Source organism: Eutrigla gurnardus (genome assembly GCF_963514095.1).
Source record: "Eutrigla gurnardus genome assembly, chromosome: 15".
In the NCBI taxonomy this organism is placed as follows: Eukaryota; Metazoa; Chordata; class Actinopteri; order Perciformes; family Triglidae; genus Eutrigla; species Eutrigla gurnardus.
The window spans coordinates 12,105,017-12,117,190 of NC_139938.1; the positions used below are offsets into that span (position 1 = coordinate 12,105,017).

Consider the following 12,174-nt stretch of genomic DNA (forward strand, 5'->3'; position numbering starts at 1 on the left):
TTTGATGCCTCAGCCAGTGAAAGCTGTGGCCGGAGGCATTATGATTTCCGGTTGTACGTCCGTCCCGCCCCACTTTCGTTAACGCAATATCTCATGAACGCCTTCACAGAATTGTTTCAAATATGGTAAAACGTCAACTGGGACTCAACAATGAACTGATTCGATTTTGGCTAAATTTTGCTCGCGGCACTCTGCACATACCACTACAATATGTTTTGTCTCCATTTCTGATGAACTGATGAGTGACGACGACATGAGGAGAATTTCAACACTGATTGGCTTTCGCATCAGAGCATCACACACATTTTGTATTTATAAATAAAACATTTGCGCTATTTGCGTCTTTGCATTGAGCTTACATGCTAAAATTTGCTTCGTGTTGAACTCCCTTTAACCCTTTCATAGAAATGAGGGAACATCTTGACAATGCACTAATAAAGACCAAAGCTGCTGCTGTAGTGATCATCTTCTTTAACTCTAGAGTTAATACAACAATATAACATTAGGATTTAATAAATTACTTATGTATTATTATATTTTATAGAAACTATATCTCATATATATATTGATGACATCATTACAGTTTTGAAGTCTTGAGTTTGCCATTTTCACCATCACCATCATAGAATGTTTGCAACCAGTGAAGAAAGTGACCATATTTGGACTGTGAAGGAGCGACGGGTGGATCTGATGAACACAACCAGCAGAGCCGCACCCTTACTGTGTCGGGCTGTGCTACAGCCTGGACAGCGTTGCATCCAAAGGGCATCTGTGAAGTGAAGGCTGACACGGTGTGATATTTTTATGGCTACCACATACAAATCCCGATACTATGGCAGCAGCACTGTGTTGCCAAATTCTGCAGGCTTTCTTGTAATGCTGATGCAGCTTCCTAAAATAGTGGGTGAGATTATCGTTTTGTTTTATACAACACATTGTACATGAAAGTAATAATGCAACTTATGCTTTGGTTTGTAAAGTCGTGTTTGTTCAAGTTTCTGAACAGGATGTAACGATGTGTGTTTGTTACCAGGATGTAATGAAATATGTTTGGTACCAGGATGTAACATTGTGTGTTTGGTACCAGGATGTAGCGATGTGTGTTTGGTACCAGGATGAAACGATGTGTTTGTTACCAGGATGTAACGTTTTGTGTTTGGTACCAGGATGTAACGTTGTGTTTTTGGTACCAGGATTTAACGATATGTGTTTGTTACCAGGATGTAACGTTGTGTGTTTGGTACCCGGAAGTAACGATGTGTGTTTGGTACCAGGATGTAACGATGTGTGTTTGGTACCAGGATGTAACGTTGTGTGTTTGGTACCAGGATGTAACGATGTGTGTTTGGTACCAGGATGTCACGATGTGTGTTTGGTACCAGGATGTCAAGATGTGTGTTTGGTACCAGGATGTAACAATGTGTTTGTTACCAGGATGTAACGATGTGTGTTTGGTACCAGGATGTAACGTTGTGTGTTTGGTACCAGGATGAAACGATGTGTGTTTGGTACCAGGATGTAACGATGTGTTTGTTACCAGGATGTAACGTTGTGTGTTTGGTACCAGGATGAAACGTTGTGTGTTTGGTACCAGGATGTAACGATGTGTGTTTGGTACCAGGATGTAACGATGTGTTTGTTACCAGGATGTAACGATGTGTGTTTGGTACCAGGATGAAACGTTGTGTGTTTGGTACCAGGATGTAACGATGTGTTTTTGGTACCAGGATGTAGCGATGTGTGTTTGGTACCAGGATGTAACGATGTGTTTTTGGTACCAGGATGTAGCGATGTGTGTTTGGTACCAGGATGTAACGATGTGTGTTTGGTACCAGGATGTAACGATGTGTTTGTTACCAGGATGTAACGATGTGTGTTTGGTACCAGGATGAAACGTTGTGTGTTTGGTACCAGGATGTAACGATGTGTTTTTGGTACCAGGATGTAGCGATGTGTGTTTGGTACCAGGATGTAACGATGTGTTTTTGGTACCAGGATGTAGCGATGTGTGTTTGGTACCAGGATGTAACGATGTATGTTTGGTACCAGGATGTAGCGATGTGTGTTTGGTACCAGGATGTAACGTTACTAGAAGGACAGAAACTCTAACAAATGTGACTTTACAATCCGAACATGCCTGACTCTGGAGGTCTGTTGGATGCTTTAGGTGTTTTGCGGGTAATAGCATAAGTTGCATGGTTACTTTCATGTACAATGTGAACACATTGTTGTTTGTATAAAACAAAACGATAATCCCACCCACTATTTTAGGACGCTGCATCAGCATTACAAGAAAGCCTGCAGAATTTGGCAACACAGTGCTGCTGCCATAGTATCGGGATTTGTATGTGGTAGCCATAAAAATATCACACCGTGTCAGCCTTCCCTTCACAGATGCCCTTTGGATGCGACGGTGCCCAGGCTGTAGCACAGCCCGACACACCCACAGCCTCAGTCCTCTTCCACCAACCTTTGAGTCTTTCTCCTCTTTGCTTCCCTTCTTCCTTTACTCTCCTCTCTCCACCCCCTCTCTGATTTCTTCTCCCTCTGCCTCACACTGTGTGTCAGTAAAGCCAAGAGAGAGACCTGCTTTCTGCTGGCTCTGCATTATGAGAGGTAGAGCGAGGCTGAGGAGAGATAGGAGAGAGCGAGAGAGGGATGTGTGTGAGAGAGAGAGAGTGAGCGCTAGCAGCAGTTAAGCAGAGAGCCGGTGCCAAGAGGAGCAATGCAGCACTGCATTATGAAAGCCATAGGATATAGGTCCAGCTCCCTGTGAAAGATAAAGGAGGGAAGCAGAATGTAGAAGATGAAATCCATCATGTGCACGCTTGTTATTAGGATAAGTAAATAACGATTATTTCACCATCTATCATGTGCAACAGAAGAATGCGGAGCTTGTTTCATGGAATATGAAGAATGAATATGAATCCGCAACATAAACTGGCAATTTTAAGTCATGAAATGCTCAAATAAACACAAATCTTGTCTAAACTTCCCCAACTTCCTTAAGTCTAGTGATATGGGAGGGGATGTGTAATTGCAGGGAATAGCTTTATTGACACAAAGGAAAGAGTCACAAGCTTTGATCTCCATGAATCTCCTCATCCAGATCACGTCATGAACAAAGCCTGAGACTTAGAGGAGCAGAGGAGCACAGGCGAAGGACAGAAAGGCGTTTATTAGACATACCATGCATGATTTTTAGGTCAGCCCCAGGCCAGACTTTGCTCCACACACCTGCCTCTGTGCAAGCGGGGGGCTCCATCCTGGGTAGGGAGCTGTGTTGTCCCAAGCTATTTTTGGGGGACAAAACCGAATTTAGATGCTCACTTTCAACACGATGAAAACATTGTTCTCACGGTTGCCTTTCTGCAATAATGTACAGCGTGTGAAGATTTGCAAAAGGACTGTCCATACCCTCGTCGGAGACGATCAATAAAAGGTGACGAATTACCTAAAATCATTGTCACGTAAAAGGAAAATGGATTTAGAATGAGTAGAAATGGATTTTCTTTGTGCTTTGACATCTAAAATGGTGGACAGTTATATGCAGCAACAGTGCAGTTCACAGATTTCTGGTACCAACTGACGCAACAACCATCTCAGCACATAGGATCCATCCCTCAAAGCAAACGCTGACATTAAAGGGGAGTACGAGAGAGAGGCAAACAGTCACTCAGCCAGAAACGTCAGTCCACTTTGAAATCAGATTAACATCCAGGGAAACACACAGTGACTTAACCCGATGCTGTGGTTTTGATCAACATTGTGCTTTTTACGGTTTTTAACAGTCATCACTTCCTGTGTGCAGGAGGGTCTGGAGCTGATCCAGGAGAAACCGGAGCTGCGTCCAGTGGTTCAGCAGAAGCTGGAGGAGATCCGCGAGTGCTGGTCCGACCTGGAGAGCACCACCAAGGCCAAGGCTCGCCAGCTCTTTGAGAACAACAAGCCTGAGCCGGCGGTGAAGAGCTACTCGGACCTGGACAACCAGCTCTCCCACCTGGAGCGGCAGCCCCCCCAGCTGGAACAGGCGCACCATCTGCCCACCTTCAACGAGCAGCTCCAGAAATTCCAGGTCAGTGTCGTAACTCTCCAGGTCCCTCTGAGGACTGGAACTAGTGTCACGGAAACCCAAAGGATTCTGCCATGTGAAACAGAGCTGCTCTCTTAGCCAATGAGAGCTGCTTAGCAGCATCAACTGGTCATCATCTGGCAGCCGACGTGCTGCCCTGCACGTTTCCATAGTCACGCTCAAATGTCTCCAGACTTTTATTCTATAGTATATATATATGACAGTAATAGATGAGACTATTAATCAGGTTCATCTGCCTTCTTTTAGTCTCCTAATGGTGTTTACAAGAATCTACAGCAACCCAAAGAAAACCACCAATCACAGCGGGGGAGTAACTAAAGCTGCTGTCAATCAGCTTGTGAATTCAGATCAAACTGTCCAACTATGAAGCACTGATCAACTATGAATCAAGATTGTGTTTCCGCGTTGCCTAGCACCTCAAATGTTTTCAGAAACATATTTTAAGAGAACTGCATATTGAACGTTTTCAACATGGCGGCCGGGTCACAAACATTCTCCTTTTACAGCTAAACAGTTTGCTAAAGTAGGTATCTGAAAACCCCTTCTCCATAACTCAAACAATGATATCATATTTTTCAAATATACAACACAAACACAGTCTAGTTGCTATTATAAACAACCTAAATATCCACTCTGTGTTCATCATATCTATCTCAAACCAACCCTTCTTGCTCCAGATACCTCTCAAGAGTTATTATTTGGTACATCGTCTACTGATCATGCATTTTTTTATTATTTGTAAGTTACTTTTTGTTGTTGGAGCATATTTTGATTTAAAATAATCTATAACTGCATCACATGTGAAAGGACCAGTAACTGAAGAAGCATGGGGACGTGCCGGAAATACTCAAGTTAAAGTCATTTCAAATTAAACTGTATTGTGTTTAAAGTTTAAGAACAAATCAATACAACAACGAGCATCCCTCCCTTCTGTCATGTCACTGAGCCAATGAGATGGTTTCTACCTCGGCATCACCTCCGCTCATGAGAAATGTTTGGAGAGCGACTCTCTCTGATCTGCCCCGATGAAGCGAACGCTTCTGACAGACTGCGTACTTCAGCTCACTGTTGTTGTGGCGTGTTCTCAAACACGAGATTCAGTGGCATTAAAAAAAATGCACCATATGCTTTTTTCCACTTAAAGTCAGGCCGTCCCATTACGTAACGTTGATATGTTCTGATGGCGAAACAGCTGATGCGCTGTGTTTGTCCATCCCTCATATGGCTGTAACATGACCTTCCCCTCCCCCACCCCCTCTCCGGTGCAGGCTATGGAGTCTCAGATTGGGGACTTGTACAGGGATGTGGGAGAGCTGGGTAGCTTGCAGGGCGTCTGCCTACCCCAGCGAGGGCTGACGGCCGGTGACAGGGAGGCTAGCGAGCAGTCAGGCGTGGTAGAGACCCGCATCGTCCGCCTCATCGAGCCCCTGAAGGAGAGACGCCGCATCCTGCTGGCTTCCAAAGAGATGCATCAAGTCGCCCAGGACCTGGAGGATGAGATCGTGAGTTCCTCATCCTGTCCTTCCATATACACTGTTTTTATTTCCCTTCTGTCAGTGTCAGGGATACGCTGCCATGTAATTAAGAAATCAGACTTTAAAAGAAGAAATGCATCAATCAGTACTATGGTCTCCATGTTTGATACTGTACACAGAGCTTCACATTCTGAACACTGTAATGACCTGACTGTGGTTACTTGATAGCTGTGGATTCAGGAGAGGCTTCCCGTGGCCTCCTGTAAGGATTATGGGAATAACCTCCAGAGTGTACAGCAGCAAGTAAAAAAGAACCAGGTAAGTGTCAAAGGCAGCATTTGGTGAGCTGAAATGTGTGACCTAACCCCGCTCAGTCTGGGAGCTCAACCTCTGATTGGTCCTTCAGACACTCCAGAGGGAGCTGACAGGGCGGCGGGCTCGTGTCGAGGAGGTGCTGGACCGGGCGGGGATCATCGCTTCCCTGAGGACTCCCGAGGTGGAGTTTGTGCGTGAAGGGGCGGGGCACGTGCGCCAGCTGTGGGAGGTTTTGCAGCTGGAGACAGAGCGGAGGTGTGTGATGCTGGACGCCACGCTGCAGGCTCAGCAGTACTATAGCGAGGCGGCTAAAGTGGAGTCCTGGCTGTCAGGTCAGAAGCTCCATCTGGTCAATGAAGAAAAAGGCACGGTACGCTGAGCCCCGTGGATCCCACACGTATTTCTAGGCATGAATGTGAGCGTGAAACCCACGTCCTGACATCATTGTGATCATTTTCAGGATGAGGCGAGCACCCTGCAGCTGCTGAAGGCCCACCTGGCTCTGGAGCAAACAGTGGAAACATATGCAGAGACAGTAGGCATGCTATCCCAGCAGTGCCAGCGTCTACGGGAACTCGGACACCCAGAAAGGTGGGGATGACGTGCACTCACAAAGCAGCACATTCAGCCCAAACAAGTGCATTTGATGCATAAGGATGCATAAGGACAACATTATTAATGCTCATTTTGTCAGTCATGGTACCCAGACAGCAACCTCCAAATCTGAAAGTGAAGCCAAACTAAAGTGCCTTAACTTCTCTTGTAGTAAAAAGAAGTCTGATTGTATAGAAGGCTATGAGAAAATAATCCTACTTCTCTCTTGATATATTATCTCAGTAAACATTATAAACATGAGTTTATGGTCTCAATCTCTAGTTTCAAGTCTTCTTCAATCCAGCATGATGTTCATTTAGTCCATTATGGTCCATTTAGAGTCAAACAGACCAGAAAGCAGAGGATGCTTTAGGGCAGGGCTACCTTGTGATTGACAGGTCGCTACCATTGCAGTTAGCTACTATTACGATTTGAACACTTCACTGTAAAGTTGACCTTGAATTATGAAGCTAACTTTGTTAGCAGCTTCACACCAGAATCCAGATGGATCCAGATCCAATAAGGTGTCTGCTCTGCTGCTTGTGTTCATCAGATCCACCTGTCGCTCCTTTACAGTCCAAATATGGTCACTTCCTTTACAGGTTGCAAAAGATCCAAGAGACGGCCAAAATCCAGTCTATGACTGAACCGTATACTTTTCTCTCGTTTGTCAACAGTCAGCAGCTCACTAAGCAGCAGACCCACATAGACCGGCTGTATGTGTCTCTGAAGGACATGGTGGAGCACAGGAAGACCAAGCTGGAGCAGCAGTACTGGCTCTATCAGCTCAACAAGGAGGTGGAGGAGTTAGAGAAGTGGATCACTGAGCGGGAGACTGTGGCTAGTTCCACTGACCTGGGCCAAGACCTGGAGGATGTCACGGTCAGTTCATTAAAAGAAGGATTTGGTTGCTACACTTCACCAACAACAGGAGGTTTTGATCAGTAAGAATACTTCATGAGAGACCACAGCCATATTTTTCAGAACAATGAAATGCAATTGCTTTTTTATTGCAAAAAATGCTAGTACACTATAATATATAATAAAAATAATGTCCTGACTAATTTGTAAACTCACCTCTCATATTTGTTTATTACACAGAATGGTGAAAGCAGCTAGAGCAATAATGTCTAAATAACCCAGCATGTTATTATTATTATTATTATTATTAAAAACCCCAATTAATTATTAAATCCCACTGCACTGTAAGACTGTAACGAAACACACACAGTTAAGTTAAAAAGATATTTGGCATAGGCATGTTTTGTGTTTCTGTTATTTAAACTCAAATAAAAGAGTTAGTAAGTTAGTAAGTTTGTTAGTTAGTAAGTAAGTAAGTAAGTTAGTTAGTTAGTTAGTTAGTTAAAAAATGTTTTCTTGCGATCTTAACACAAATGTCTGCGGCAAACGTTCCACTGAGTGCAAGAGGATAAAGTAAGTAGGTCAGTCATAATATTTCCATTATTACCACCACTATTAACAAACAATAATAATACATATAATATGTTCTATTTATTCTGACACAAGTAAATCAAGCTTCAACTCTGCAAAAACAAGTGACAGTGTTTTGTACCACTAGGTGGAGCCATAACACTTCTTAAGAGGTGTTCAAACTAGTTTTAGTTCTTAAAAGTCACGTGAATGAAGCTGCTAACTGATACAAACATGTCCAAGTAGATAGAAGTAATGCTTGTAAGCAGTGCTTGAACGGACAAGGAACAACTTCTGCAATGTAGCAGGATTCTTGATACTCTATTCTGCTGTGGAGCCATGCCAGCTGTGCCTTCATGTACCAGGATGCATTGTATGCAAGCAGTGAGTTCTCTACGGGACACAAGCTCTCTTTTAGTTTGATACATAAACAAAATCAATGTCAGTGAAGGAAATGGACTTTTCCAGTTTCCTGAAGAAGGTCTCCAGAAGGGACCTGACGATAGAGGGTTGGATCACGGAGTGTGATGGAAGAAACACCATTATCGGGTTAATGGCGACCATCCTAGGCTGAGTCTCCAGCACACCTCTGTCCCAGCGATCAGGAAAACATTCATCATAACACTCACGGCTCTCATCCAACAAATACCGCCAACTCTGACATTCACCACAGAAGAAAAGATTTGGTTTCTGTTGGCATCACAGAGGCTCCACCAGTTGGTGTTTGCTCTCGGCTCAGGTTGTGGAGGGCCAACACCGGCCCCTCAGGCCCCACAGGCCTGCAGCCCCACCTGCAGCCCTACTCCAGCTGAATATCTGAATCAGTCAAAACGCTGTAAAATGTGTAAGAATCCCATCCTCTGCCGACTCATATGTTGACACGCCAGTGTTGCTGCTGTAACCAGTTTGCAGTAGAAGCCCAGAGAACAGCAGCACTGGGCCCCACAGCTACCGGAGCAGAAGTAGCATCCTGCAGTTCCAACAATTTGATTTGACAGCGGTGCCCCACAGACATAGAGAACATCTTAGATAGATGGAGATTAGGTTGAAAAAAAACGTTTGATAAAAAGCATGTGATGGTGCAAGAATATCAATATCTTCAACATGAAAAGAAAGTTTACTGTATGGGACATCCTCGGCCTACCAGCGTCATTTTGAGGAGACATTCATGACGCACAGCATCTGTCCTAATGTGTGGAATAATAATAATAACTACTGCTGGTCCAGTTATACCTATTATGGTGTTAGGGATCTAAATAAAAACAATATAATAAATAATTCAACTTTTTTTGACTAAAAGAACAGAACAGACTAGAGCAGCTTGAATTATAAATAAAACCTGTAATTTATATGTAAGAGGATAAAGACTCAGGTTGATATAATAGGACTAAATAAAAAGTGTGACTGTGCATCTTTACAGCTGTATATTTTTGTACCAAGATGAATTTATAATGGGAACTTTAAAAAGAGGAAGAAAGGGTTGATGCTCTGTTTGATGAAATTAGACAGAAAAGCAAAGTTCGTTTCATTCATGACTATCACACATAAACGTCCAATCAGTTTTATGTTATGAATAAACTTGGGTAGAAACTCCTATTTTCCTATTTCCTGTTTTTAGGTTTGCAATTCACAATAATTTGCACAAAACATTTAAACAAAAGTGCTACTTGAGATGACAGAAAGTAAAGAAAAACTAAAGCAAAGTGTAGCTTTTCAGAAAGTGTTACAAATCATGACAATCTTAGTGATCTCGATATAATTTTTTTTCTTTCTAGTTTAACAATAAAAATGTAAATCCAAATCAGAAGTCCAGGCTTAATGGAGCCTGTAGCACCCAACAGGAGTCCTTTCAAATCTAGACCCTTGTGCTCTGGGAAGGAGGATAACAATGGCTGCCATTAATGGTAGAACCCGTCAGTATGCTTTTACATCAGATCTCGTATCCACTTAACATGGTGGCAGAATTAGGTGTCAAGCTGCTATAGAGAAGCAAATGCTACTAAGACATATCCTCACTAATGATTATTTTATGTATAATTTATCGAGAGTCAGTTAATTGTTTTGTATGTAAAAATACTCTTCATGTATTCAAAAAAATAAACAATATTCAATTTACAATAACAGAAAAAGCTTTAAAGACCCATTGAAGATACACATTTCATAGGTCTAGCACATATTTGGAATTTGCTTGAAATGTGACTCAAACAACTGAAGAAAAAAAAACACAGAATTCAAAGCAGAATGGAAAACATGTTGCAATGCAATATTCATTGTGTTCCAGGTGCTTCAGGAGCGATTCACCAAGTTCGCCACAGAAACCAACGGCGTGGGCCAGCAGCGCATGGAGCAGGTGAACCGGATGGTGAACGAGATGATCGACTGCGGCCACTCGGATGCTGCCACCATTGCCGAGTGGAAGGACGGCCTGAACGAGTCGTGGGCCGACCTCCTGGAGCTGATGGAGACCCGCCGACAGATGCTGACGGCGTCACACCAGCTGCACAAGTTCTTCACCGACTGCAAAGAGGTACAGTCACAACAAGTGATGGGCCTGCGTGTCACTCCAGCAGGTAGACAGGCAGCTTCTATTTTTAAAGCGCTCGTGATAACGACGCTGTCCTGTGTTGTAGGTCTTGGCTCAGATCGCGGGGAAGATGAAGCAGCTGCCAGAGGTGAGGGCGTGCCAAGCCAACATCACCAATCCAGCCACCCTGCAGAGACTCATGCACTCCTTTGAGCATGCCCTTCAACTGCTAGTTGCACAGGCAAGTGATGTGATTTCACCAAACTTTACAAAAAAAAAAAAGATCTATAAGTACACTTTTGTTTGTTTTGTTTGACCTTTGACACCGACTATATTTCACGTTCTGTCTCGGTGCAGGTGAGGCAGCTGCAGGAGAACGCGTCCCAGTTGAGGACCATCTACGCTGGTGAGAAGGCCGAGGCCATCATGGTCAAAGAGCAAGAAGTGATGGAGGCCTGGAAGGCGCTGCTGAGCTCTTGTGAAGCCAGCCGCGTCCAGGTCACCTCAGTCACGGACAAGGTGCAGTTTTTCTCAGTGGTGCGTGAAAACCTGATGTGGATGGAAGGCATCATGGGCCAGATAGGATGGGACGAGCCCAGGTAAGACATCTGCTGTTCACCCCCTCTTCTCTGCTGACATGTGCATTAAACCCATTGTGTACAGTAAGTGGTCGGGGTATAGTAGCTGCATTTTGTGGTCCAGTTAACTGAGAGTCTCTGTGGTCTTGTGTAGTCTCCGTAGACACTATTTCATTACTATGTAGTGTTGAATTAGGCTGCCGAGCCACCGCGACCAAATTTCTCATGACATCTGAAAGTGACCGCTATACATTAGATTTTATTAGTCACATGGTAAAGGATAATATTTTTGACTTGGTTAATCATTTCAGTCATTTTTCAAGCAAAAATGTCCAGATATTATCTTTCCAGGTTCTCAGTTGTGAAGTTTGCTTTAATTAGTATATTTTGATTATAAATTGAATACATTTAAGAAGACAAAACAAGACATTTAAAGACATCACTTTGGGTTTTTCAGTTACCTTGTGAATGACAGGTCATTACTGTGGCGTTGTTACCGTGGCGGCGTTACCACGGCTTCTCTACTGTCGCTACCAATGCAGTTAGCTATGAAGATGACTTTAACACTTAGCTGTAAAGTTGACCTTCAATTATGAAGCTAACTTTGTTAGCAGCGTCACACCAGAATCCAGATGGATCCAGATCCAGTGAGGTTGCTGCTCTGTTGTGTTAATCAGATCCACCCGTCGCTCCTCCACAGTCCTAATATGGTCACTTCCTTCACTGGTTGCAAAATGTCCAAGATGGCAATGGACAAAATGTCAAACTCAAGGCTTAAAACGGTAGTCCAGCACAGTCTTTGTGATGGTGTTAGCAGGTTATGTTGCTGGTCAGGGTTGTTGTCATTTGCTTTCTGTTTTTTCGTCATTTTTTTAATGACAGTAACACATATAGCATTTACATTTTTAATAATGAATACACAGAAGAACCTTATTGATTATTATTGGGGTGGACCGGTGCGCTCACGTTTCATGTCAACACACACAAATGAGAGTGATGTTTTTGTACAGTGACAGAGGAGGCCACTTCAAAGATTGCAGTTATTGTGCATCAACAGGCACATTGCAATTTTATAAAATTGCAGTGGTGCAGCTTGGCCCCCTCTGTGATCAACCGTTCTCACGCCCAACTCGTTAAATACCGACGCAGTGCCCCTCAGCGTCT

The 12,174-nt window shown here is 43.5% G+C and overlaps 1 protein-coding gene across 2 annotated transcripts in view; it reads left to right on the forward strand.

Moving 5' to 3' along the window:
* The window catches only part of sptbn4a (spectrin, beta, non-erythrocytic 4a), a 28,064-nt gene that overhangs the window by 7,225 nt on the left and 8,665 nt on the right, over nt 1-12,174 (forward strand). For both annotated transcript variants that reach the window (XM_084029874.1, XM_084029875.1), the window contains 9 exons: nt 3,812-4,075; nt 5,362-5,595; nt 5,797-5,886; nt 5,975-6,253; nt 6,344-6,474; nt 7,155-7,359; nt 10,190-10,435; nt 10,539-10,673; nt 10,790-11,031. In XM_084029874.1, the coding sequence (XP_083886000.1) occupies nt 3,812-4,075; nt 5,362-5,595; nt 5,797-5,886; nt 5,975-6,253; nt 6,344-6,474; nt 7,155-7,359; nt 10,190-10,435; nt 10,539-10,673; nt 10,790-11,031 (1,826 nt within the window). The remainder of the gene's footprint in view (nt 1-3,811; nt 4,076-5,361; nt 5,596-5,796; nt 5,887-5,974; nt 6,254-6,343; nt 6,475-7,154; nt 7,360-10,189; nt 10,436-10,538; nt 10,674-10,789; nt 11,032-12,174) is intronic.